The sequence below is a fragment of the Ursus maritimus genome, unplaced genomic scaffold (assembly GCF_017311325.1).
Source record: "Ursus maritimus isolate PB19 unplaced genomic scaffold, ASM1731132v1 scaffold_17, whole genome shotgun sequence".
In the NCBI taxonomy this organism is placed as follows: domain Eukaryota; kingdom Metazoa; phylum Chordata; class Mammalia; order Carnivora; family Ursidae; genus Ursus; species Ursus maritimus.
Window position 1 is genome coordinate 57,092,437 of NW_024424119.1, and position 26,631 is coordinate 57,119,067.

The 26,631-nt window shown below is 61.4% G+C and overlaps 1 protein-coding gene across 1 annotated transcript; it reads left to right on the top strand.

Annotated features, from left to right (window-relative positions):
• The first annotated feature begins 943 nt into the window (after positions 1-943).
• Positions 944-21,186, top strand: DBH (dopamine beta-hydroxylase). Its single transcript, XM_040632169.1, has 12 exons — positions 944-1,261; positions 3,862-4,008; positions 5,633-5,890; positions 6,792-6,968; positions 7,567-7,669; positions 10,981-11,147; positions 14,180-14,323; positions 14,745-14,783; positions 15,401-15,460; positions 18,969-19,096; positions 19,535-19,694; positions 20,611-21,186. The coding sequence occupies exons 1-12, from the start codon at positions 944-946 to the stop codon at positions 20,740-20,742; spliced, it is 1,833 nt and encodes a 610-aa protein (XP_040488103.1). The 3' UTR covers positions 20,743-21,186.
• Positions 21,187-26,631: the final 5,445 nt, after the last annotated feature.

Consider the following 26,631-nt stretch of genomic DNA (forward strand, 5'->3'; position numbering starts at 1 on the left):
ACCTGCGCTTGGGCCCCACGGGATGGGAGGGACTTGGCATACTGCACCAGGGCTGTGAGCCCCAGTGGATCTGTGCAAAGGCCCGGTGGTAGGTGTTGGAGAAATAGTGTTATAGGCCAGCTGGCCTGGGACGGTTCAAGTTCGGGCAGGGTCCACTGTAGGCTAATGGACGTCCTCGGTTTGGGAGATTTGGGGATAGGGAAGCAGGCCTGTCACTTGCACCCTTTTCTGCAAAGTTTGTCCCCCAGCAATATACCCCATGCCATCTGGCCCCACCCCCCCAGCATTGCACCCACTCCTGCTGGAGCAGCCGTGGCACCAGCTGGAGCGTGTGAGGAAATAGACGGGCGACCAGAGTGGGAACAGCAGGCCATGGAAAGAGTGTCTAAACACAGGGACTATGTGGGGACCGTCTTTTATTTTTAGTCTGAAATCGGTCCACCCCCCAGCATCGTAGAAATGGCTCACTGGGCCAGGCCCACAACAGCAAAGTCACGTTACTCACTGGTCACCTCGGAAATAAGCCCTTGGGGCCTCAGTCTGCCCGTCCATGGACAGGGCGGCATCGGGCCCATCCTGCCAGCTGCTCTGGGACAGAACAAGACGGACTGCCTGGTGGTCAGCCCGGTGCCTGGCCGGAGGCATCTGGAAGGCCTTCTGGCTGCAGGGAGGGGCCCCTCTCCAGACAGCTCTTTAGAGAGGACAGGAGGGAAGCAAATCAGCCAGTCTGCTTCAATTCCCACTGATGATGCCCATGAGTCATTAGTGCCAATTAGGAGAGTGAGGGAAGCAAAGGGTTTGCCCCGGGGCACGGGCTGGTGGGAGGGTCACCGGGACAATTGAATTCCCTACCAGACAAATGTGATTAGTGGTGCAGCCTGGGCCCACCCCCTGGAGGGCTGGGACATAAATGTCCCAGTGGGGCGGCCGAGCTCACCGAGCCATGCAGGTCCCCAGCCCCAGCATGCGCGAGGTGGCCTCCATGTATGGTACGGCGGTGGCTGTTTTCCTGGTCATCCTGGTGGCCGCGCTGCAGGGCTCGGCACCCCCCAAGAGTCCCTTCCCCTACCGAATACCCCTGGACCCCAAGAAGTCCCTGGAGCTCTCCTGGAACGTCAGCTACACGCAGGAGACCATCTACTTCCAGCTCCTGGTGCGGGAGTTCAAGGCCGGGGTCCTGTTTGGGATGTCGGACCGCGGGGAGCTGGAGAATGCTGACTTGGTTGTGCTCTGGACCGATGGGGTCAAGGACTATTTTGGGGTAAGTTGTTCCCCATCCCCGCGCTCCTGACCTTGTCCCTACCCAGCTCCCACCCGGCCTTCATCCTGCACTCACCCCCCTTAACCCAGCAAAGAAAGTTCTCCCGCCTCTCCATTCCTGTTCCCTCTGATCTTAGCCAAGTCTGTGTCCTAAGCTTGGACGTCTCAGGGCTGCCCGTCTGAGGACTGAATGGGACACAGATGCCCTCCCTGGTCTTTGACTGCACACCCAAAACAGAACGCAGTGCACCCGATGAGTGCACACCAGGGACACACACGCCACATTAATGAAGGTGTTGGCCCGGCCCCACCCTCGTGAGGGCAGACCCCATGTCCCCCTCCGGCGCCATCACCACCAGCGCACCCCTGCTGCACACCCAGCCCCCGTGGGTTTCACGGTTGCATGTGGCCAAACACCGCAGCAGGCGCACACCCATGCCCAGGACGCAGCACTCTCAGACCTTGCTTGCACAAGAGGGTGAAGCGAGCCCGTGCAGACACCTTCCCACCCCCACCCAGGTGTGCAACAAACCTACCGAGCTGACCTGAAACAGGGGGTGCTTTTGACTCCTTGTCTCCAAGATGCACCCCTCTTCTTGGAAAGTGTGGAGGAAGGAATTTCCCTCCAAACCAGAGACAGAGAGGCTCTGGGGCGCTCCACCAGGCGAAGGGAGGTCAGGAGGGAGGGGCCGCCAGCTTCCTGGAGCCACCCCTCCGCCTTCTGCCCCAGACGGGCCTGGCCGCCAAGGCCGCCACCCACCTTCTCCACAAAAACAGACACTGGAGGGTTAAACTTTTTTTTTTTTTTAAGTCAGAAGGCACTTTATCTGTGAGCAGAGGGGCTTTTCTTACTTCACTTAAACAGGGGAGCCTGTAGGAGCTGAGCTAGGGGTCCGGACTTGTGCAGCCAGGTCCTGGCCCCGGGACTTGGTTTCCTCATCTGACCCGTGGAGACAGTAATCCCTCTCGACCTTTTTGGGTTGCTATGAGTTCTGGCGAGCTGACACCGGCTGATATTTCTGGAGCCCAGCAGTGCTCCCACCCAGCCCCCACCACAACTCAGCAGGTGCAGCCGGGGCTGAGAGAGTTGGAGCCAAATGCTTGGGGCCACCCAGGTAGGAAGGGGTGGAGGTGCCGGGTGGGGGCCCAGACCTGGCCGGTTGGGCTGCACTATGTCCCCCACACAAGGATGCTCCATGGCCCAGGGTGTCACAGCCATAAAAGACCCAGGGCAGCCCCGGCTCTGAGCCATCAGCCACTCCCAGAGGAACCAACCCCCGAAGATCAGGAGTGCTAGGTCCTCCTGGGGCAGCTTTTCCTGGCTGCCAAGAGAGCCGGTGACTTCGCCCTCCCGCACACTGCAAGATTAATTTGCACAACAAATTCCTGAGCAAACCAACGTCAGACTCGTTTTTCCTCCTTTCGTCATATGTTTAACAAATATACTCTAGATTTCCAGCTGAAGATCAAACTAGCTTTACGCCTCGGTTGAAAATTTTCCTGCACGTGAGTCGTGTCCCTTAGCGGGAGCTTCCTCCCGGTGCTTTGCTCTAGGGGAAACTCTGCAAAATCTCTTGCAAATTTCTTTTTTTCTCCAGGAAATGAAGAGAACATACTTTAGGGCTGGGTACGGGGTTAAAAAGAATCCTAAGGCCGAGGGCTTGTGGTGTTCCCCAATGGGAATAGAGTCCTGTTGGGGGGGCGCGATTCCTCCCTCCCTCTGAGCACCTTCTGCAGGGACTTCTTTCCCTGCACTGGCCTGAAGGGCTCTGGATGGCTAGGCCTGACACCCAGGTGCGCAGAAGCTGGGGGGGGGAGGGGGGAAGGTGGGTGGTAGGAGAATGCCGGGGCCAGGCAGATCCACTCCCTACTAGTCCCGGCAAAATGCAGCGGGCCCACTTCCCCTGGGGCCTCAGTTTACTCTCTCCAGGCAGAGCTAGGGCTAGGCGAGGGGGAGGGGAGCAAGATGCTTGGGACACGGGTGTTTAAGGTGGAGCTCACTCTCAGGGGTGCATGAGGTCTGGGTGGGCACTGGGGAGAGAGAGCCACCTTAACGCTGCAGCTGGTTTCTTCCTTGCTTCCCCAATCCAGCCCAGTCTCCATGTGTCCCCTTTTTAAGGCTCCAAGAGCTGTCATGACCTCTCTCTGTGCAGAGCAAGGGGAGCGGTACTTGGCCAAGGCACCCATTCCCCATCACGGCACCTTCTTGGTGCCCAGAGGTCAGGGAACATACTTGGGGATGGCTTCTCTGGGCACACCATCCTGGTACTCTGAGGGGTCCAAGGCCTGAGTCCCCATCTCAGCTCTGCCTTTCACCTGGGGTCTCGAAGGTCTGTGGAGAGATGTCCCTGTCCCTAACAGCCCCCTCGAATCCTGGCTGGCATTTGAGAGCCCTGCTTCAAGGAGCAGAGGGAGCGAGTGGGATTAGAGCTTGACTCTACCATTTCAGGCAGACACAGAAACTGGGAGTGACCCCCCCACCCCACCCCACCCCAGGAGGACTCTCGGGACCCACAGGGCTGGGAGCCGCATTGTGGCAACCAGCCTTGAGCTGCGGCCGTCCTGCTTGGCTTTGGTCAGGGTCAGAAGTTGTCTCTGCAGGATGCCTGGAGTGACGAGCGGGGACAGATCCACCTGGACCCCCAGCAGGATTACCAGCTGCTGCAGGCGCGGAGGACCCCGGAAGGCCTGTGCCTGCTCTTCAAGAGGCCCTTTGGCACCTGTGACCCCAAGGATTACTTCATTGAGGTGGGTGATGGCCCCATGTGCTCAGGAGAGTGCAGAGCACCCCACAACCTAGGCCAGCGCCCCTGGGCCTGTTACGCACAGAAGCAAAGACCAGGGAGGGATCTCAAAGGTGCTGGGTGAGGACAAGGGACCAGCTCTGCCATCAGCCTCTGGTCCCCTCAAGAAGTACTCCTAGGTGACATGCGGCCGAGGTGTTTCTAGATGCAGGTCCTGCCCTGCAGTCTCTCAAACTGGGACCACAATGATCTCGCTCCCAACTTTCTTTCCTTCTGGTCCATCGTCTTCAGGTGGAATTCTGGAAAGAGCCCAGGAGACCTGGTTTCGCAAACTGCCCTGTTGCCAACAGGCTGCGAGGCTTGGGACAGGTCCCCTCCTCCTCCAGACCTCCTTGGTTGACCTGTCTGTAAAGTGCGGGAGAGAGTAGGGGGCCTGCAAGGCCCTAGCGGCTCTGTCGAGTTTAAAACCACCGTGGATCCAAAAAACCGTGGTCTTCTCTCGCTGCTCCAACACACCCATTAGGGAAAACCCGCCCAGCTTGGCCCTGAAGACAAAATTCTTTTAGTTTTCCAGCGCACTTTGACCTCGGTCACCGTGTGCAATCTTTCCAGTCTGGCAGCGACGGGCTGTCTGTGGGCCAGACAAGGAGATTGAGGCCAGACAGGGGAAGGACTGGCTCGGGGCCCCCACGGCATGGTGGGGGCAGAGCTGGACCCGCAGCGGCCTTCCAGCAGGCCGTGGAGTCCTCACACCCCTGACCCGCCTTCCCCACGGACGGGGTAAGGATAGGCAGAGGACCCTCTCCAAGGACAGTACATGGGGTGCAGCTGCGGCCCCCGTGCACTCTACTCAGAGCCTTGGGGCCGCATGTGGGGGGGCCCCCTGCCTGAGGCTCCCGATAGGCCCTTTGGTTAGAGCAGTCACGGGGCCCCCAGGATTCTGTGGCCATAAACTCGGAGAGCAAAGAGGCTGCCCACCACGAAGACACACACGCACACGTCCGTTGGTGCCCAGAAAACCCCGAAAGGCATCTTCAGGACCACATCCTACACGCAAATACAGGCTTACATTCCTGGCAGCGCAGCGGGGGAAAGCCAAACCCAGACTCTCACCCCTCTGGGTCTGTCTGTGACCTCTAGCACAGTGCCGACTAGAACTTTCCATGTCTGCGTTGTCCAGCACCAACGGACAGCACTGCTCTCCAAGCTCGGGGTGACTATTCAGAATCCCCGGTTTGGTGTTTTTCCCTTCACGGAGTCACTGACTCCTCATGCCGAGCTGTTCACTGGACCAGAGGAGATGACCCACACCTGGTCCCCAGTGACCCTGGGGGCGGTGGAGGGGACAGATCTCTGCGGACGGCCAGCCGGTCTGGCTCACAGTGTGGCAAGGCAGTGGCTAGCAGAAACGATGCTTTGTGAATGTGGATGGATGGCATTTGCAAAGAAAACATGTGCTTGATGCCGGGGCAAGCTGTGGGCTGGGGGGTGAGTAGCCGGGATGTGGGGAGCCTCAGAGATCCAGACAAGAGCCGGGCATGTCAGCAGCCGGGTGAGGTGGCAGGGACCTGGCCGCGCTCGGTCACGGGAGCCCAGCTCTGGCGGGGGTCTGTGTGTCTCGACTGCAGGACGGCACCGTCCACCTGGTGTATGGGTTCTTGGAGGAGCCTTTCCGGTCGCTGGAGGCCATCAACACGTCGGGGCTGCAGACCGGACTCCAGAGGGTGCAACTGCTGAAACCCGACATCTCTGTCCCGGCTTTGCCCCTGGACGTGCGCACCATGGAGATCCGCGCCCAGGACGCCCTGATCCCTGACAAGGAGACCACGTACTGGTGTCATGTCACCGAGCTTCCGGCCGGCTTCTCCCGGCACCACATCGTCATGGTACGGGGCGGGGGTGGGGGGAGGCGGGTCCCAGGGTCTCGTCCCTTCTCTGCTTCCCCCTGAGGTCTCAGAGGCCGCTGGAGAGACGTCCCTGTCCTGGAAAGCTGTCCGTGGTGCCGCTTGCCCCAGGGGTCCCCTCATTGCCTGCACCCGAGGTGCGGTCTGAACTGCCTGCCCCCATCACCCTACTCACCCCCACCCGCCCAGGGCACCTGTACCCCCACTGCCCAGAGGGGACCAAAGGACACTGATGTTTTGATTTCTGCATCTTTCCCTGGGACTAGAAGGGCCGTCTGTCCATCTATCAGGTCGCATCACCCTCTACGAAAAGGCAGCTCAACCCACAACTCAATTGCTCTAAACACCCGCCCGGAAATAGGATGTGAGGGCAACAGCTGTTGGACGCCCCTGTTGTCCTGGCCCTGGGGGACAGGGAGGTGCGGGACTCACTCTGTCTCCACAGCAGTGCCCTCAGTAGAGAAAATGCAGCCCAGAGAGGTTGTGTGAGTGCCCAAAGTCACACAGGGGTGGCTGGCCTGATCTCCTGGACTCAGCCTTAGCCTCAGGGCAGCCTCTATGTCCTTGCCCGGCCATGGCCACGCTCACACGAGGACAGTCGCCTTCCTGTCCCCACCTTATTGGGAAATGGCTACTGGGGTCCTCATGCCCCTTGCCCGGGAGCTCTTTGTGCGCTTCTGGCAGATCCTGCGGGTTTTGGGTTGGTGGTTCCCCCTCCAAAGCCCCGGGCTCCAGAAGCGCCCCGGGAAATCGCTTCCCTTAACCCTTCCATTTCATAGATGGGCAAGCAGAGGCCCGTGGCGGGGCGAGGGGGAGCCGCTGGCCGGAGGGCGGTCTGGCAGGCGTCCGCGGCCCCAGGCTCAGTACGCTCCCGCTCCCCCAGTACGAGCCTATCATCACCAAGGGCAACGAGGCCCTGGTCCACCACATGGAGGTCTTCCAGTGTGCCCCCCAGATCGAGAGCGTCCCCCCATTCAGCGGGCCCTGCGACTCCAAGATGAAGCCTGACCGTCTCAAGTACTGCCGCCACGTGCTGGCCGCCTGGGCCCTGGGTGCCAAGGTGCGTGCCCTGCACATCCCCTGGGTGCTCGCAAGGCCACCAGAGAGGACCCGCCCCACATCACCCCCGCCCCCAACGTTGTCTCTTCCACCCCTCTTGGGCCGTGAAGGTTTTTTCCAGCCTTTGTGGCTTTTCTATAAAAATGCAAAGTTTGAGCGTAGGTACTTGTGAGTATTGACCTTGCTTCCCCGCTGAACTTGGGGCTTTGTGCCCGGGTGGTCCTGGCGTGCGGGTGGCGGGGCCAGGCGCTGCGGTCTCCACAGGCTGCGTCCGCGGGGTTTCCATCAGTGGCTCCCATCGAGGCAGAGGAGGGCGAGGCAGGGCCGTGCACAGGGCCTGGGAGGTAGGCTCGCCCCCGGGACGCCAGCTCCCCCTACTCCCTGACCTCGAGTTGAATAGGGATATCCGGGTGGACTGGTAGTGAGCTGCCCGTCAGTGGGAGAGCATCGTTCTAATCCCGCGGCCCCGCCAACAGACCCCCACCATAGCTCAGGCCCCAACAGCTGGGTGGGTTTGTCCCGACCCCCAGCTGGGAGGAACCCCTTGTGAGACACCAGTCCTCCTGTGTCTGATTTCCTCCCCCACCCATCCCCTGCAGGCCTTTTACTACCCCGAGGAAGTAGGCCTTGCCTTTGGGGGCCCCGGGTCCTCCAGGTTTCTCCGTCTAGAAGTTCACTACCACAACCCGGAGAATATCCAAGGTAGGGAGTTCTAAGCATGTGTTTCTACCCCTGCGTCTGTCCTCGCTTCCGAGTCCTCGGGCTCGGACATGCCCAGTCTGGAAGGTGATTGGGGTGTTGGCTCAGCACTGGACCCCCCGTCCCCAAGGTGCAGCCTTCTTACCACCCACGGAGGCAGGCATCCCTCTTACGCCTTTCCTTCTGTTCCTCTCCTGAGACTGTAGTGGGCTCCCTGGGGCAGGGCCCCGTCCGGCTGGCTCATCATTGCACCCCCCACAGTGGGGGCTCAGCACCCCCATCTTTCTCGTGAGCACCCATCGCCAGGTACCACCCTCTGGAAAAGGCAGATGTTGCTTGCTTGCCCATCTGCAGATGCGGAAATTAAGGCCCAGGGCTGAAGGGACCCCCACCGGAGCCGTGAAGTGAGTACATGGGGCGAGGAGGTCTGGGTCTAGGCCGGCCGTGACCTCAGGTGCACAGCCGTCTGGAGGCTGCACTGCACTTGAACCGGCAGGGCTGGTCAGACTCCAAAGCCGTAAGGACCTTAGACACTGGTTTGGTCAGAGCCCACGTGGCCCACCCTCCTCTCCACACCCCTTCCTTGCTCTGTGGTGGGGTCAACAGGTTCAAGGTCAGTGAGGAGAGGTCCCAGGTCTGAGCGCTGTCCCCTGTTTCTCTGGAAATCCCACTTCTCTGAGGCTGCTCACACCAGTAGCTCCCTCTGGTCCCCACCCGCCCCTCCCCAACGGGGCTACCGCTAGCACCCAGCATGGCGTCTCTGCCCTCCCCACAACAGGCTGGGCTGCAACAGGGCACCTGGCAGGACGGCAGGCGCAGGCCACCCAGAGCCAGTGTGGCCCCTGACCAGAACCCACCCTCCGACGGCCTGACCCCTAGGAGGCAGTGCCCCCGGGATTGTCTTCAGGCCAGGGGAAGAGCCCTGGCTCACCTGGGGGCATTTCTGGCTCTGTGCTCCCCCACCCCACCCCCCGGCTTCTCAAAACTCCCAGCAGAGCAAACGCACGCTTGCATCTAAGCACGCGTCTGGGTCGGGGTGGCAAACAGGCCTTGCTTGTGGGCTCCTCTAACGGACCCTCCGCGGCGGCAAGGGGCTCCCTGTTGGAGAGGCGTCTGAGGCTGTCCGGGGCCAGCGCGGCAGTGCTGTCAGTGAGATCTGCCCTGTGGAACGCTAGCTGCTGGATCACCCTGTGCCTGCAGGTGGACATGAGAGTCGATCTTTAGGATGGTGAGGCCAGTTGTTACGGGGTCAGAAACTGAGACGTTTCTGTCTGCAGCCCGAGCTCCTTCCACCACATGCGGCCACACAGCCCTCTCCCTCTCCCTTTAAAATGACGCTTATTTTCATTTGTGGAAGTGAAGAGCAGAAACAGCCTGAGACATGAGAGCGGGAGCTTCAGCCTGGGCCCCAGCCAGTCCTTCTCCAGCCGCGTGACCCTAGCGGGGACGCCCCCTCCCGCCCCCCGCAGCCTCCCTGAGGCTGGGAGCTCTCCCACTCTCAGCTCCGGGCTGCATGTGGGTACCGGGCTGTGCTCCGCCAACGGCTGCCAGCGATCTTCCTCTTGGCGGCATAACTAATATTTTCTGCCACCGTTGGAATTATCTACAACGTGCACAGAGAAGGGCATAAGTCAGCCGGGGCTTTAGCACGATATGAGATTTATTGCTCATTTAAAACCTGAAAGCGAATGGATTTTTGAAAACTCCTTAAGCATCAGGGAGGTCTGTCTCTTCCTGATTATCTGGTTATATTTATGGATCCTTTGCCAAATATAAGGATGCTCTGTCACTTCACCAATCTGGAGATGGGCCCCATGGCTATAAATACCAAAGTGCCACAATTATTTCATTATTTAATCCCCATCTGAATTTTAACCAATTGCATCTCCTTTTTATTATTATCCTCTGATGTAACCAGCCCAGAGATACAGAGGCTGAGTTTGGACATTGCGGGGGGTGGGGGGGCGGGAGTAGGGAAGGGGGAGGCAGAGGCAAGAGGGGGCGTTCTTGGCTCCACCTCGGGGCGCATGAGCACGGAGACCGCCAGGCTGCTGGCAACGCCCTGGGCTCAGATCCCAGCTCTGCCACCTTCCAGACCTGCGATCTTGGGCAGAGCCTTCAGTTCAGGCTGGGAGACTCAGTTTCCTCATCTGTAAATTGGGGAGGATGATTCTTCAGTTACATGGGCTCCCCTGCCCTGTCCCAGCTCTCCCGTACATTCTGAGAGGTTGGGCTCATGGACCAGGCCAGGGCTCTGCCCCGAAGTACTCACGGACTCGGCTGACCAATTCCAGGCAGGGGTAGAGCAGGGGCTACTGGAGGCCACGTGGTTGTGTGGCCGTGCCTGTGGCTGCCGGCATCCNTGACTCTGACCACCAGCTTCATGCGAGCGCCAGGAGGCCTGCCCAGGGAGCTTCATGGACTCTCCAATTAGCAAACCGCAAGAAGAACCCCAGGTGTGGCTGGACAGTGATGGGCAGAAGCACAGCTTTCTCCTTTGGAAGAGGCTCTCAACTTTGAGCCCAGAGAGGCCCAGAGAGGGGCAGTGACTTGTCTGAGAGCGCACAGCACACTGCTGTTGACCAAGTGGAGTCTGGGACCGTGACAAGTCCGGGGGTGAAACAGCTGATGCCGGCCCAGCTCCAGGGCTCCAGGTTCCTGCTCGATGTCCTGTGAGGTCCTCAGATGCGTGCCCTGGGTGTACGTTGATCACGCAGGCGGTAATCAAAGGAGCAAAGTGGGAGGCTGCAAGAAGAATGCACGTTAGGTGCCTCTTGTTGACTTCAGCACCCAGACGCGCGCGGACCCACTTTGGCCAGGGCACCGAGACTCCTCCGTGAGACGGGGCGGCCACTGTTTCCCTGCCCTCCTGTTTGCACAGACGCACCCACAGGTCATCCTGCAGGCAGATTCCTGTTCAGATTCCTTTGCACATGGGGAGGAACGTGGAGCCTTTGCAAAGCCATCTGAGGAACGGCCTGCTTCCCAGATATCCCAGATAACCTGCAGGCAGCTGGGTCCCACTGACTGCAGGCGCCGGGTTTTAGTTACTTGCCTTTATCACCACTTTCCCAAGCATCCACTTAGTTTTCATAGAAACAATGGCTCTTTCTTTGCACGTGGGTGTTGCACGAGCGTGTGAATGCCTGGCATAAACAGGTGTGGGAGCAGAAGCAGCTGGTTTCTGGTGCAGGTGTGGGGTGCCGGCGTGGCTGAGGTGGGGGGCTGGGGGTCTGCAGGAACCAGAGCATGGGGGTGATCCACGAGCCGCAGCTGAGAGCACCTGCGCTCACCTCCGCCCCGCTTCCTCCCAGGCCGGAACGACTCCTCGGGCATCCGCCTGTACTACACGGCCACGCTCCGGCGTTACGACGCGGGGATCATGGAGCTGGGGCTGGTGTACACGCCCGTGATGGCCATCCCCCCGCGGGAGACGGCCTTCGTCCTTACCGGCTACTGCACGGACAAGTGCACCAACCTGGTGAGTGGGGCCAGGCCGGCACCTGCCGCTCCCTCGCCCCGGCTCCCCGGCGAGGTCCTGGGGGGGGGGGTGAGCAAGAAAGGGCGGCTTCGTGGCTTTGGTTCCCCCACCCTGCAGCTTTGCCGCAGCCCTCCCCCGACCCGTGTGTGCAGAGGAGACTTTCTGTGGGCCTCCCTCTCCAGGGACAGCCTGGCTCCCACCTGGTCTACACCACGTGCCAGCCAGCGCTTCCCCGCGCTGCATTTGAAACTCTGCTTTCATTCTGTGAGTAAAATAGATGGGCATTCCCCGCTCACAGTGCAGGCACTGCAGGGACAGCGAGAGCCCCCCACAGCGGCAGCACCCGCTCCCCTCCCCCCAGACAGCCAGACTATAAATTGCTACATGTCCTTATATGTGATGTCTGAGAGCAAGTGAGCCGAACGGGAAACCTTTGTCCCATAACTTGCCTTTTGGTGGCTACATGCCCTTGCCCAGCATGGCTTCACAGTGGACCTCCCCAGGGCTGGACTGCCAAGGCCAGGGGCACTGTTCTCAGGGCTATGGGAGGGTAGGTTGGGGCGCAGACCCCGGAGCAAACGGTGGGGATCTAGCTTCCCAGGGAGCGGCAGAGACTCCCCGGGTTCTGCGCCCTCGGTGCTCCCCTGCCTCGCCCAGCCCCGTCTGTGTGGACCTGCCCCCTGGTTGCCAGCGTGCAGACCTCTGCCAACTTCTCATCCATAGCAAGAGTCTACGGGGAAGTCCTGGTATGCCAGGAAAGCGTTTTATCAGGTAGATTCCAGAAATTGCCGCTACAGAGGACGTGAGCTTCAGTTTGAATTAATTTCACAAAATGGCCTCCAGAAAGCGCGCCGGATACTTGTTCCCACGCACGGCACCAGCGGGTGCCCCGTTCCCCACACCTGCCCACCCCCCACGTTACCACTATTCTAAATATTCCCTTTTACTCTCATTCAGTTTGAATTTCCCTGACTAGATTGCTGAGTTGAGGATCTTTTCATCCGTCTCTTGGTGGATGCTCTTTTCTGGGAATAATCTGTTTATAACCTTCGTCCGGTGTTCCTAGTGGGTCTTTCCTTGTCTTGCTATTGGCTTCTGGGTCCTTTTTATGTTATGTCTGTGACTGTGCCGACACTTTCTCCCACACCGTACCTTGCTTTCCACAGACAGGCAGGGCTCGCTGGGGCCCTAGTCCCAGCAGGTGCAGAGCGCAGAGCTGAGTGTGGCTCTGTCCGACCTCTAGAGCTCTGCCCGCCGGAGCAGGCCCCAGCGATGTGGTATAGAGTGGATATGCCTCTCCACTGAGTTGATTCTCCAAGTGGACTTGTGCTCCCCGTGGGCTCCCCGAGCTTGCAGGCTTCCCACCATTAGGCGAGCAGACTGTCCTCGAGCGGAAGAGAGACGGAGCTATTAGCTGTGCAGGAGAGGGGCTCTTCCGTATGAGACCCGCATCAGGCATTCTTTCCCATGTCCCCAGAACTCCCCTCAGTGACCTCAGTGACGCCTCCTGCCACGTGGCGAGGGCCTGGAGCTGGGGGTGACCTACTCAGGGTGCACCAGGGACAGGGGCCCCAGGATGCTGTGAGCCCTGCCCTGGAGAGCGCCTTTAGGCAGTCTGGGCATACAGACCTGCCTTCTCTTGCCAGTCCCCACATACTTCACTGCAAGGAAAGGCAAAAAGCCCACCTACTCTTCTTTCCCTTCAAACAAGACGTTCTTCTTGAAAATTGCATCATGTGGACTACTCGTTGAAGGGACTCCGCGGAGTCTGGCCTTGCCTCTCCTTTAGCAGATCGCCGAGGGGCATAAATTCAGCAGTGGAAAGACTGGTGAGGTCGAGATACCCTTGTCAAAATGGACAAGCCAAGAAAAAGGATAGCGTTTGGGACCACAGGCCGCAGGCCGGCACATCTCTGGGCGCTCGTCAGACCCTGGCGTCTCTGGGCAAGCGGCCAGCCTCTGGGGCCGGGGGAGCAAAACCCAGGGCCCTGCGAACGAGCAGAGGCTCCCAGGCCCCACTCCCAACTGTCACAGGTGTGCCCGTACGGTTCCCCTGGCCTCGAATCATTGCAAGGGGGCCCAAAGTCTTCCTAATGCCCAGGGCAGGACGGTAGCGGTGGGGGGCACGAGAGAGGTCAGAAGAGAAACCAGCCCACATGCAGAAAGCGTGGCCGTCTGGGCCGCTAGGTGACAGAGCCACGGCTGCAGGAGCTCTCTGAGCTGCCAACAGTGTGGACGGCACCTAGCGGAGCTCAGTGCTGTGCGGTCAGGGAGATGACAGGTGGTGAAGAAGCCGCTTCAAGTGTGTAATCCACTTAGGCAATATTCTGTCTCAACAAAGTGCCCCTGAAGTCTGGGAAAGCAGCCTTTCTCGGGAAAATCCCCTTTAGGCCTTAATGGTGAAGCAAGGCGTCTCGATGGGGTGGCCGTCCCGGCTCTTCCATGTGCCAGCCAACCGCTTCCGTGGTCAGTGCCACGGCTGTAAGACAGGGGAAGGTCCCCCGGGGGCTGTGCTGGTGACACGAGGTTGTGCCGCAGGGCAGCCGAAGGGCCTGCTGGTGTCGGTGCACGGTGGGCGCTGGACGGGACAGCCTCGGCCCAGACCTGAGCCTGCGGAGCAAGGAGGTCACACCGTGCTCGCCTTGGTGGCCTCCTGCCGGTGGCGGGCTCCCCTTAAAGTCCGTTGAGTGAATGGAGAGTGGACTGAGCAGCCCTCAGGGGCTCCAGAGAGAAGGAAGCAGGCTGTCACCCCTCCCCCCAAGCCTCTGGGGGCTCCTGGCAGGGCTGCTGCTTTGGGAGACGGGGGCGGGGACAATGGCTTCGCTTTGCGGACAACTCTTGCCCTACTGAGTTTCCAGAAGCGGCCTTAGCCGTCCAGGGAGAAAGATGAAGCCGGGCAACACAGGTGTTCTGGGGAAGCAAACTGGGCGTCCTGTCCTGTGGCCTGTGGTCGGTGCCAGCAGCCAGCGGGAGGGCCAGAGCCAGGGTCCCCCACGTGCCAGGCCCTGACCCTGCCGTCCCCTGCCCTGCAGACCCTGCCTCCCTCAGGGATCCACATCTTCGCCTCTCAGCTCCACACACACCTGACCGGGAGAAAGGTGGTCACCGTGCTAGCCCGGGATGGCCGAGAGAAGGAGATTGTGAACCGGGATGACCACTACAGCCCTCACTTCCAGGTAGGGGCTGCTCGCGCCTCGGGGCCTGCTCAGGGCCTGGCTGGGGGCCTGTGGCACCTTCTCTCTCCCGCGGCAGTAGGAACACCCCTGTAGTGGGTTCCCTCTCCTGGGCCAGGCCCCGACACCCGAGAGCACACAGCGGCCAGCCCTTCCCTTTCGGGGATTTGATCCAGGGGAGGGGCTCTGATGGTAGAATCTGGCATGTGGCTGATTGTAGAATTTAGGGGACCCAGGGAGCCCGATGATGAAGTCTGTCCTGGGTAACCACCTTCTTGTTGTAATCTCTTCCTGGCCGGAGGCCGCACTTAGCCAGTCCTGGCCTCCCCCAGAGGGGCTGGGAGCACAGCCCCAAAGACCGGGGGAGGACGGGGGGCTGGGAGCTGGGTCTGCAGCTGTCTGAAGTCCCCCCCCGCCCACCCAGGAGATCCGCATGTTGAAGAAGATCGTGTCAGTGCAACGGGTGAGTGCCCAGTCCGGGGTGGAGAGGCCGGGAGGGCTGGGAGAGCCCCCCAGAGGAGAGACAGAAGGGGGGCGTTGGCAGAGCTGTGTGAAGGTCTTCCAGAACCACGTCCATGCAGGGCAGGGGCTGAGGCCATCCCGCGGAGAAGCTCACCGGGACGTCACAGGCCTCAGAGGGGACTGGAGCAGGCGGCACCCAGGGTGACCTGCATCCTCCCGCCTGATCAGCACCGGCCACAAACCCTGAGAGCTTCAGGGAGAGACAAGGGCATGGGTGTCTCTGATGGGGCCGCTGATCACGCAGAAGGGGAACCCCGGGCCAGGCAGGGGCGTGCCCAAGTTCGCCCGTGGACTGTGACACGGCCAAGCAGTCTGCACTACTCTGACCCGTGTACTCAGGAGCCAAGGAAGGCCAGCAGGGAGTCAGTCCCCGGGGACACCCCGATTTTGACCCTCACGTATGGGGGCCCAGAGGCCGCCATGGCGTTCCTCAGTAACGGGTTGATAACCACGTGCTGTGGCACGTGCAGTAGCTTGGTCACACGTGGGACAGGCCCGGTGCACCTGTCACCCCAAATGGGCAGGCGCGGGTGAGCATCTGCTGGCTTGGTTCTCCAGGGGGATGTGCTCATCACTTCCTGCACCTACGACACGGGGGACAAGAAGCTGGCCACTGTGGTGAGTCACCCTGACTTCTCCCCGCCATTTGCCCACAGATGTGCGCGGCCTGGGCTGGAGGCCAGGGGTCCCACTCGGGGCTTCCTGTGCTTTCACGAGGACGGGTCTTAGGTCCTCACCCACAGCGTCAGTTATCCGAGGGCAGGGGTGACTTCCCTCATTCATTCAGGGAAACGGGGGTTCTCAGGGTGTGGTTTCCGGGCGAGCCGCGGCAGCTTCCCCCCGCGAACTTGGTAGAGACACAAACTCACAGGCTCCACTCCAGACCTTGAGTCAGGATGTGGGTGGCGACATGTGGCATCTGCGGTTGCAGCTCCCCACGTGACGCTGATGCCCGCTGGAGCGGGAGAGCCGCTGCCGTAAGCATATCCGCGCCTGCGTGCGGACGCCGGGGAGGGGGCGCGTGCTCGGTCCCTGTCTTTGTGGAGCTCCATCAGCCAGGGGGACAGGCCACACTGGGGGCAGGCGACAAGCAGAGTTAGAGTGAACACTAAGGAGCAGCACAGCGCCCCAGGGGCACGGGCCAGGAGGGAAGGGGGTCAGAAGGGGGCGGGCAGAGAGGAGGCTGCAGGAAGGCCCCGAGGACCCAGAACATCCTCGGACCTTCGGTACCAAGCCTGCAGACCGTGGACGGCAAGAGTAAGCACGCTGCGGGAACACCCACCCTCGCCCCACTCCCTCTGGAGCTTCTGGCAAAGACCAGAGCGTGCAGGTTTGCGGCTGACTGCTTGGCAGGGGTGTGGCAGGGATGCATTTGGGCTGCGCTGTAGGTAGCCCGGGAGGAGGGGCTATCCGGGAGACACTGTGTCCCCGACGCCAGCCGTGTGGGCAGGTGGCGGCACGCTGTCAGCCGGCTGGCTCGCTCTGGAGAGTGATTCCTCGTGGTCAGCGGGCACCAATCCCGGCTGTCCGGGCAAACTGACCGCCTGCTAACAGAGGCTTGCGAATCACCTCATTCATCACTGAGACCCCCGGTTATCCTGTGACCCATGAGGCTCCCGGAGGAACAGACCTGGGGCTACAGCCCCCGGGACCCTGGTTGGCCACACGGCCCCCCGTTTTTGGCTCTCCTTCGGTGGCCTTTCCAATCGCTGTGTCGAGCTGCAATCCACATACCAAACAACTGGCCCATTTCCGTGACTCTTTAGTCTGTGCCCTGGTGTGTGCGACCATCCGCAGAGTCAAGTTCACAACGGGCCATCCTTCCAAAGAAACCACCCCCCCTTCGCCGCCGCCCCCAGCCCCTGGCAAGCGCCGTCCCGCCCTCTGTCTCTGTGGGTTTGCCCGTCCTGGACCTTCAGATACACGGAGTCCTGGAATCTGTGCTGTCTCGTGACGGGCGTCTTGCACTCAGCATCACGTCGTCAGGGTTCCCCGGGTTGTTACGAGTACTTCCCGCCTTTCCACGGCCCGGCGACATGCCAGTGTCTGGATGGACCACGGTCGTGGATCCGTTCTCCAGTGATGAACATTTGAGTTGTTTCAACTCAGGCTTCAAGGTGGGAGTCTCTGCATTTTCACCAGTGACAGAGGAGGCTCAGAGAGGGAAGACACTTACCGGAGATCACACAGCCAAAAACGGGAGGATCGGGGATTTCACACAGGGCCGTGGGCCTGCAAGGCTCCTGCCACGTGGTTCCTCCCTCCCTCTGGATCTGGGGGGACAACTACTCTACGTCCATGGGCATAAACTCGGGGAGCAGGAGAGCTTGCAGGTGCACAGCCCTGGCCTAAACCTTGCACCCCTTTGTTCTATCTTGAGAGGGGCTCAGTCCACAGAACAGCTGCTGGCGTGGAGTTCTTCCTCCACACAGCAGCGCTTAGTCTAGAGGCTGTCCAAGCTCAGGGACCCCCGAAGCCTCGCCAGGACCCTGTGAGGCAGGTGCCCCCAGGAAACTGAGGTGGAACCCCCAAGGGCCCTCTGCTCACAGGGAGCAGGGCTGGTCCAGGCACCAAGCCCACAGTGGCCACCCCTGCATAGAGAGCTCTGAGCTCTCGTGCCACGAGCAAGGCCCCCAGCGTCTCCCCATTCTGCAGGTGAGCCCACTGAGGCTGAGGGTAGGAGGGGGGATTTGCCAGAACAGTGAAGGGGACCCCCAGGCCCATCCCCGCCCAGCGCTGCTCCTATGAGGGCCCTGCTCCCTGCCCCGCCTGCCTCCTCGAGGGGAACTGGAACCCCGCCCCGGGATGTTCAGGCCAGGTGAGCACCCCGATGTCTCAGACGCCGGGTTCTTCAGGCCACAGCCCCAGCTGCCCGGCTCCCTTCTCACAGGGACACCTGTGTCACTGCTGGGACCGAGGAAGGGGACGGCGGGGCGGCTTCCAACGGACAGACTGAGCTTCCCACAGTGGGACAACCTTCGCACCCAAGAGACAGGGGCCTCCGCAGGGTGCTTTCCATGCCAAGGTGGAGACAAAGGGACGGCTTCCGCGAGCAGAGCCCTCCCACGGTCAGGACTCTACCTGGGATCTGCAGCTCAGAGCTCGGCCCCAGAGTTGGAGGAGGGAGGCAAACCTCCCCATCTGAGGCCAGGCCGGGCCGGGTGGTAAACTGTGCGGGGGCCCGCTCTGGGAAACCGGAGGACGATACAGGCGGCTTCACCCAGCAGGGGCCACGCAGGAGCTGTGGAAATTTCCCGGCTAGACGGGCCATCCTCGAGCAGCGTCTACACTGGGATGGGGGCCGAGGCGAGCCCTCAGCCAGGCTCTTCACCACCTTCTTTTCTGCTGCCAAGGAGCGGATGCTGCTCTTCCCTCTGACACCCCCCCAGCCAGCCAAATGCCTAGACCCCCGCCCATGTTCACAAGGAGCTGGGAGCCCAGGACGCGGAACTGGGGGGCCGGGAGGCACCCACCCTGCCCTGCTGGGGTCCGGGCTGGCTGTTCTCCTGTGGCTTCTGCCACGGGCAGCATGCCCCTCCGCCCTCCACCCCCGCCCCCACTCCTCCCGGTTGCCCGTGCTCTGCTCCTGCCGGCTCTAGGCTCCAGGCACAGGGACCTGCCCCCTCCCACAAGACAAAGCCGCAGGGTCGCCCTGGGAGGCTGCTGTGTGGGCCTCTAGCCACCGTCCCCCCTCCCGGAGCCCCTCCTCCCCTCAGAGCCAAGTTCTAGAAATTCCTGGCGGACAGTGCCAGGTCCGCGGTGTGAAGTGAGGTCTTCCTTGCCGTCCTGGGCTCCAGGCTCTCACAGGGTGCCGAGGGGACCCCTCCTAGGCCAAGGTGGGGAGGCTGTGTCCACTCAGGCCCTTACCTTCCGTGGGACTCAGTTTTTGTATCCATAAAATGGGCGTACTCGTCCCCCTCTCCACTCGCCCTGCTGTAGTTCTCTTCCTCACACATGTTGCCACCTGAGACGTAGCTGCTGGCTGACTTGCTCGTGGTCTGTCTTTCCCGTCGAGGGAGACAGAATTCCACGAAGGCAGGACTCTGCTCACTTCCGACCCTAGCTGGCACGTGCGGTGCGCACGCGTGCAGCGCGGGTCCTGACGCGCACCCTCCCCCTCCCGCAGGGGGGCTACGGGATCAACGAGGAGATGTGCGTCAACTACGTACACTACTACCCCCAGACGCAGCTGGAACTGTGCAAGAGCACCATGGAGCCCGGCTTCCTGCAGATGTACTTCCACACGGTGAACAGGTGACAGGTCCCCGCAGTGTCCCCGGGCGTGGCGGAGGAATCCCCACGCAGGAGCTGTTCGTGCCTGGGGGAAAGTGAGGCATCCGGGCTAGAGGCTGGGGGCAGGAGGAGCATACATGTGGCAGTTGTGCCTCCACTTCCCTCCGAGGGCCTCTGGTAGGCCTCTCTAATCCATCCCCAAACTCTCTTCCTGCTGAGCTTGGACTTGGCCTGAGAAGCCCCCTCGGCCCAAGCCCGGCCCAAGCCTGGGGCAGCCGGTCCCAGCCCATTCAAGGTGACCCAGCCCATTCAAGGTGACCCGAGAGAGGAAGCTTACTAGCCTTCGGTCACAGGCACAGAGGCGGAGCCCAGACAGTGTTTTGGAGGCAGCAGGGCTGGGGAGGAGGTGTCATCCCACTGGCCCCGCCCCAGCCTGGGCTGTGTCTCCTCCCTCACCAGGTTCAGTGGGGAGGAAGTCTGCACCTGCCCTCAGGTGTCTGTCCCTGAGCGGTTTGCTTCGGTTCCCTGGAACTCCTTCAATCGAGACATGCTCAAGGCCCTGTACGGCTTCGCCCCCATCTCCATGCACTGCAACAAGTCCTCGGCGGTCAGCTTCGAGGTATGCAAGCCCTGAGGGGGCCTACCCCCCTGCACCCCACGGGCCCCGCCGAGGACCCCAGCGTGGAGTGACAGGGCTCCACTCCAAGGGGCTGGCAAGAAGCGCTCACTCAAAACAGCTGGAGAAATCAGGTGGTGGCAGGCAGGCCCAGATGGACAGACGGCCTGCAGAGGGAAGGACTGATAGCACCGCCCGGCAGGGCAGCTGCCCTCTCCTGGGCGACATCACATCATGGGACTAATGGGACTAATCTCGGTGGTGTGAGCAGGGCGCCAGCAACTCCCCCGGAGCCTAAAAATAAAGTACAGGGGGAGGGGCAGGTGAGAAGCCAAACAGTCTGAAGCTGGCTTGTCTGCTTATCTGGGACCCGTGGGGATCCAACGGCGTCCCATTTATTCCCGAGCCAGCGAGCACGAGAGAGCTGCTGGTGGAGGCCGGGCTGGTGCTGAGCAGGGTAGGGAAGGGGCTGTAAGGCTGCAGGTCTGGGAGGCAGATTTCCTGCAGGCCTCTGGGAGCCGGAGTAATTGCCGAATCAAACATGCCCAGCGCCAAGCACAGGGCTAAGGCTAGCTCGTGAGAAAGACGTGGCGTGGGCACCTGATGTGGTTGAAAATGTGGCATTTGGTGCAGTCTTGTTGGAGAGGAGGGTCTGCAAACTCAGCCTGCACTCAGGGGCTGTGACTGCTTCATCTGGGCGGTGGTTGAAGTGAGGGACAGGCAGGGAGTAGGGCGGCCCGGGGGGGGCTCCAGGTCAGGACCCCCAAGTAGCAACCAGAGGGGAGGAGGGTGAGTTCAGTTTGGGACAAGGTGAATTTGAGGGCAAGAACCCAAGAGTTCATAGGGGAAAGTGGCCGGGAAGGCAATGCCCTGTCTCACCCTTCCAGCCTCAGTTTACCACCTGGTCCTTTCTTTGCAGGGTGAATGGAATTGGCAGCCCCTGCCCAAGATCATCTCCAAGCTAAAAGAGCCCACCCCTCGGTGTCCAGCCAGCCGGGGTCAGAGCCCCGCCAACCCCACTGTGGTCAGCATTGGTGGGAGCAAAAGTTGAGCGGGGGGCTGTCTCTCACTCCCCCCTCTGTGCTGTGGCTGTGGGCTCACACCAGCTCTGTGCACCCCCATTCTGTGAAGACCCCTCCTGGAACAGCTCTGCATGCCCAGAATGAATGGGCTGGGCCGAGCCCCTGCCTGAGACCATGGTCCATTCTAGCCTTCGCCCCTCAAGGACCCCTTGCGTGACCGAGAGGGTCCCGTGAGAGTTCCCTGTCGACCTACCCGGGACCGGGGAGACCCACACCTTCCCCACACCCCCCTTGGTGGTGCGCCAAGTCCGGTGCGCCGTCCCACCCCCCACCCCTGAAAGCCCTGACTGTTGCACTGGGACAGGAGCCACGCCTGGCTGGGGGCAGACCCCCCAACCCGGCCCCCGCATCCCCAGCCCTGTCGATGGCGATCTGTGTCGGTGTGCTGTGGATACACGTGCTACTTAAACATTTCCCTGCAGAGTGGCTCGTTTGTCACAGCCACGGGGGCAGGGCCGCCATTTAGCTAGTTAGGGATTTGCCTGGGGAGACGGCTCCCTTGCAGGGTAAATAGATATTTTCGCCCACCTAAAGGGAAACGCTAACAACTCTCGCCACCACCGAAAGATGAGTCGGCAAAGACCCAGACGGGGATCTGGGTGCCAGCTCCTTGGGGGAAGTGGAATCATCGGCCCTGGGGTTGCTTTCCTTGGCGGTGGGGGGACAAGCAGGTGACGGACAGGACTCCAGCCTCAGGCCTGCGTGAGAAGGGCTGTGTTCCGCCTCTTGCTGGAACACCCACCTCCTGGCCCTCAGTTTTCTCATCTATCAAGTGGGCCTGTGCTGGCGGGGTGAAGGAGCCCCTAAAGGAGCCCCTTCACCACCGGGTGAAGGTGCCCGGTGACGGTCAGCACAGGGCGGCACTGCCCCCGTGGGAGAAAGCCTTGGCTGAGCGTCCTTTCCATGGCAGGCACTCTGCCCCGTGGCGGAGCTGGGACATGCTTCCACCTTCGTCCCCTCTGAGCTGCCTCCCATTTAAGGCCAAGTTTGGCTCCTTGATGGTTTCTGTAGGGAGTAACAGATGCGACTCTGTTCAGCCAGTTCAGCAAAAACGCTGCACAGCCTCCAGGGGAGCGAGGGGGTGATAGATGGCCTCCCGGTCCTCCCCCTCGGAAAACGTCAGCTAAGCGGCTGCCTGTCCTTCTGAGAGCCACTTCATTATAGACGCGGACAAACGGGCCCAGACGCTCCGCACTGCATCGTATAAATCATGGCTTCCCGCGCTGTAAGTCACAGGGCGTGATCGCTGCGAAATGCCAGGCGCAGACGGAGGCTGGGGAGGAGGCCGGCCCTCCATCATCTTTATAGCTTCGGATGACAGGTGGAGGAGAGGCCCCTCCCTGCAAGGGCAGGCCTCAGGAGGGCGGCCCGAGCAGGCCCAGCCTCAGGTCCTCGTCTTCAGGCCCAGCAGGACCCCTTGTGTCTGACTGTGATGATTGCCAGCCGGGACAAGGGTCCTGGTCAGCTCAGAGCCGTGGGAGAGGGTGCCAGGGAGACCCACAGGCCACAGTGGGCCAGCCTCACACCCACTGAGCCCTTCCTGGCCACCATCACTTTGTTCCCAAGCCCCCCTTCCAAGGCACTTGTAGTCTTCCAATCTCCCCAGAGGAGAAATGGTTCACTCAGGGTCCCTAGAGGATTAGTGATGTTGGGAAATCACACCCAGTTCCAGAAACTTCCACTGCCCACATTGCCAACCTATCTTCCCCCCAACACTTCACTCACTGTCACCCTCTCAGGCTGGTCATCCTGTTGCCCCCCCGGGGACAGCCTGTTGTGCTCCTCCTGCAGGGACTCCTGCCTGCACCCTGCCCCACCCTTGCTCCTGGCTCCCACAGCCCCGCCCCATCTGGATGTCCGCATCCCTCCTACCGCTAAGAGCTGCCACCGTGCGCACGCTGGTTCTGTGCCAGCATGCCCAGCAGACCCACAGCACAGCTGTTCCTGCTCCCGTTGACAGAAAGGGAAACTGAGGCATACAGACCTACAGTTAGGTGCTGTGGTCATCCAGAGGACTCAGCAAGGGCGTATGGGAGAAATGCTTTATTACCTGAAAACAACCTGTCAGAGCGAGCGTGCTACTTGGCCAAGTCCCTCCAAGGACTCTCCAGGCTCTTCTGAACAGCTGGGTTGTGGAAGAGTGAGGGTCTAGCAGCCTGCGTTCCCAGTCCTCCCTCTGCTGTGTGGCCCTGGGCAAGTTGCTTTCCCTCTCTGGGCCTATCTCCCTTGCTGCCCTTTGAGGGGCAGGGGCTGCCAGGGTAGATGGGACCCATCAGCTGTGAAGGGCCCTGAGTCCTGGGCTGAGGTGTGCTCACCCAGGATCAAGGTTGGGAGGGTCTGGAGGTGGGGGCGGGGAGGCATTCTCAGTCCACAGGCTCGACCTGGTGTGGCTGCCTGGGCTGGCCCCAGTGTGCTGCCGGGCTGTGCTGTCCAGTGGCCATTAGCCTCATGTGGCCGTTCAAGCTTAATTTTCAACGAATTAAAACGATATAAAAGGAGACATTCAGGTTCTCAGTCACACCTGCCACACTGCAAACACTCCACAGCTACACGTGGCCGTGGCCGTGGCCGTTCCAGCACAGAGCACAGACACAGAGTTTTATCTCCTCCTCGCGGGAAGTTCCGCTGGGCTGCGCGGCCCCAGGGCTGTGGTTCCAAACAGCGCCAGCCTTGCCGAGCTGCGTGGGGGCGGGAGGCACCCACACCTGATGGGCCGCAGCGGGCCGGCTCTGGCTCACTCTGCACAGAGCAGCGGGACCACCGCAGGGTGCCACGATTTTCCACGGGGGCATTTTGGCAGGACCCTTCTCCATGGCTAAGGATCATCCTTCGCGCTATGGAAGGTTTGGCCTCTGGGCCCCCACCTGCATCCCGTGACCCCATCGTGACCCCTGGCCTCCAAATGCCCAGCATGGACAGGCACTGTCCCCCCCCAGCTGTGAAAGGATCTCTTGGTCCGGCCCCGCCCACCCATCCTGTGGTGTAGACAGAGAAACCGAGCCCCAGGGACCCCAGGGTGCTCCCACCTTCTCCACTGCAGGGAAAGACAAAGCTTCTCATTATTGCAGCCCACCCCCTTTCTCCCCTCCAGCCCTGGTAACACGCACTGAAAACCACCACCAATCTCCCTGGGACACACACCGTGCGTTCTATTTTCTCCCCACACACCCACCCGGCCTCACGCACACACGCCACACTTCCCTGCTTTTTCAGGAGACGTGGATGGAAGACAGCCCACGGCGTCCCAGGAGTCCCAGGCCAGAAACTCCTGTTTTTGTGGAAGATTCCTAACAGGGAGGGACGTGGGGAGCCTTCAAGGGAAGATTCTAGAGTCCAGGAGGCCCTCGCTCCCTGCTTCGGAACTTCAGAGAGGCTAGGTTGTGGCCCCCTGGAAACCACGACTTAAGTAGGGTCTAGAAGCTGCTCTCAGCATATTTGCATGTAAACCGGAGATCAGGACCCAGAATGGACCCAGGAGCATCACAATGGTCCCCGAGGTGGCCCCACTGTCCTCTAGTCCCTCCGATCCTGGGTCTCCCCTCCCACCCACTCCCTCTCTTTCCTCTGGTCTGACATACTCATCCAGTCCCAGCTGGGGAGCAGGCCCTGCAGGGGGAGGCTCTGGACCAAGCTGTCCTCTGTCCTCGATTACATTGGGGGGGGGGAGGGGCACACACACAGTCAACAAAACAATAAGGGAGCTACAGTATGCAGGTGGGAGAGCAGAGGGAGTATGGGAGGGAGGCCATTAGGGACAGAAAGGAGAAAGTGACCTTAGTTAAAATCCTGAAGGAGGTGAGAAGGTGAGGCCCACGGGTATGTGGGGAAGGACCTTCTGGCACAGGAACAGCCGTGCAAAGGGCCTGGGGTGGGGAACAGGGAGGAGGCCCGGGTGACTGAGCAGGGTGGGCAGGGGCGGCAGGAGAAGTGCGAGGCCAGTGAGGCTGCTGAGGGGAGGACAGTGCCGGAACCAGGGGCAAGGCGAGGTGATGTGGCCCAGGGCCATAGCCATGGGGACGGGCCAGAGGGTCAGGCTCCAGACGGACTCAGGAGCGAGAGCCAGTGAGATTCACGGGCACGTGCTCACACGGACTTCCACAGGGGATGCAGCCCTGAAGGGCCGCCCTGAAGGACCCAGCCAAAAGCCCGGAGACACACTCTGTCCTCCCACCCCATGTCCTGGGCCCAGGGGGTGTTGGCCTCTCTTCGGGACCTCTGCCCTTTGTTCTCCTCCCCAGTCGGGAATGAAAGCTTTGTCTTGGGCTTTTCTCCTGATCCTTCCTCATCTGAAAGACATGGGCTCTTCTGGAGGGAAGGGAAAAGGGGAGCAGGGAGTGGGGCGGGGGCAGGGGGAGAGGGGGAGAGCAGGGGGAGAGGGGAGGGGGGAGAGGGAGGAAAGAGGGAAGGGGGAGTGAGGAGAGAGGAGGAGAGGGGAGGGGGTAGGAAGAGGAGAGAAGAGAAGGAGAGGAGGGGGGGTTGGGAGTGGAGAGGTGGGAGTGGGGAGAGGGGAGGGTGAAGGAGAGAAGGGGGAGTGGGAAAGGAGGGGAAGTTGGGAGGGGGAAGAGGGGAGGGAGGAAGAGGGGGTAGTGAGGAGAGAGGAAGAGAGGGGAGGGGGTGGGGAGAGGGGAGAAGGGAAGGAGAGGAGGGGGAGTGGTGAGGGGGAAGAGGAGAGGGGAGAGTGGAGATAGGAGGGGGAATGGGGAGAAGAGAGGGAGGAGAGAGGAGGGGAGAGGATAGAGTGGGGTGGGAGAGGGGATAAGGTAAGAGGGGAGTGGAGGGAGGGAGTGGGGAAAGGGGAGGGGGAAGAAGGGAGGGGGAGGGGAAAGGAGGGGGAATGGGGGGGGGACAGGGACAAACACCCCTACAGACAGACACTTCAGGCCCAAGGTGGCAGCTGCTAGGGGATGCCCGGGTGCTCGTGCAGGGTCATACAGGGCCAGCAGGCCCAGGGGGCAAGCCCGAGGGGCAGTCAGTCACCCCCAGGCCAGTCTGAGCCCTGTCCCCTGGCCTGGCCTTCGGAGCCTTGGGTCAGAGAGGGGCTCTGAGTTTGCCCGGCATTTAGAGGTTTGGCATGTTTGCCAGGGGAGCCTTGGGCTTTAAGCCTTTCATTTGGGGAGACGGGAGAACAAAGCTGAGAGGGGAACGGGCCGAACCGGACCCGGCTCCCGCTGGGAGCGTCCTGAGGCCTCGCACCGCTGGGCCCGGAGCGTCAGGCCGCGGTGGGCAGGCCCTTGCTCCCCGGTGGGTGGAAGCAGCTGCTGCCCCGCTGGGTTGTTGGCGCCCCGGTGGCGGCTGGCGGGGGCCAGGGTCTGCTGAGCCCTTCATCGACCCCAGCCTCGGCCCCTCCTCGGGGCTCACGGGATGCCCCAGTATCTCCCACTCATGAACCTGGGCAAGGATCCTCAGGGGAGTGGGGGTCTCCCCGGGGTCCCAGGGCTCCCAGTGGTCTGCCCCTGAAACGGCTCAGCCACTGGCGTCTCCCACAGGGACACGGGTAGGAACGTGCTGGGGGGCCTGGGGCAAGCCCTCTGGCCTCTTGTGCATCCTCTCAGGCGGGGTGGGGGGCCGAGACGAGCACTCAAGCCCCAGCCAGGCTAGATTGTGCTTCTGCGGGAGCAGGGAGGGTCTTTGGTGGGCAGGAGCCCCACTGGGGGCGTCTGGAGTTGAGGCAAAGCAGGGAGCATGAGGACTCGGCCCCCTATTCCCCTTTGCAAATGGGATGGCCGAGGCCCAGATGAGGTAGGACACTGGCCTGGGTCACACAGCAGGTCAGACCCACCCCAGGACCTTAGCACATGATGGGCTCAGGGTCTACAATCACTTTGGGTATGCTTCTGGCGCCTCTCTTCCCCTAATGC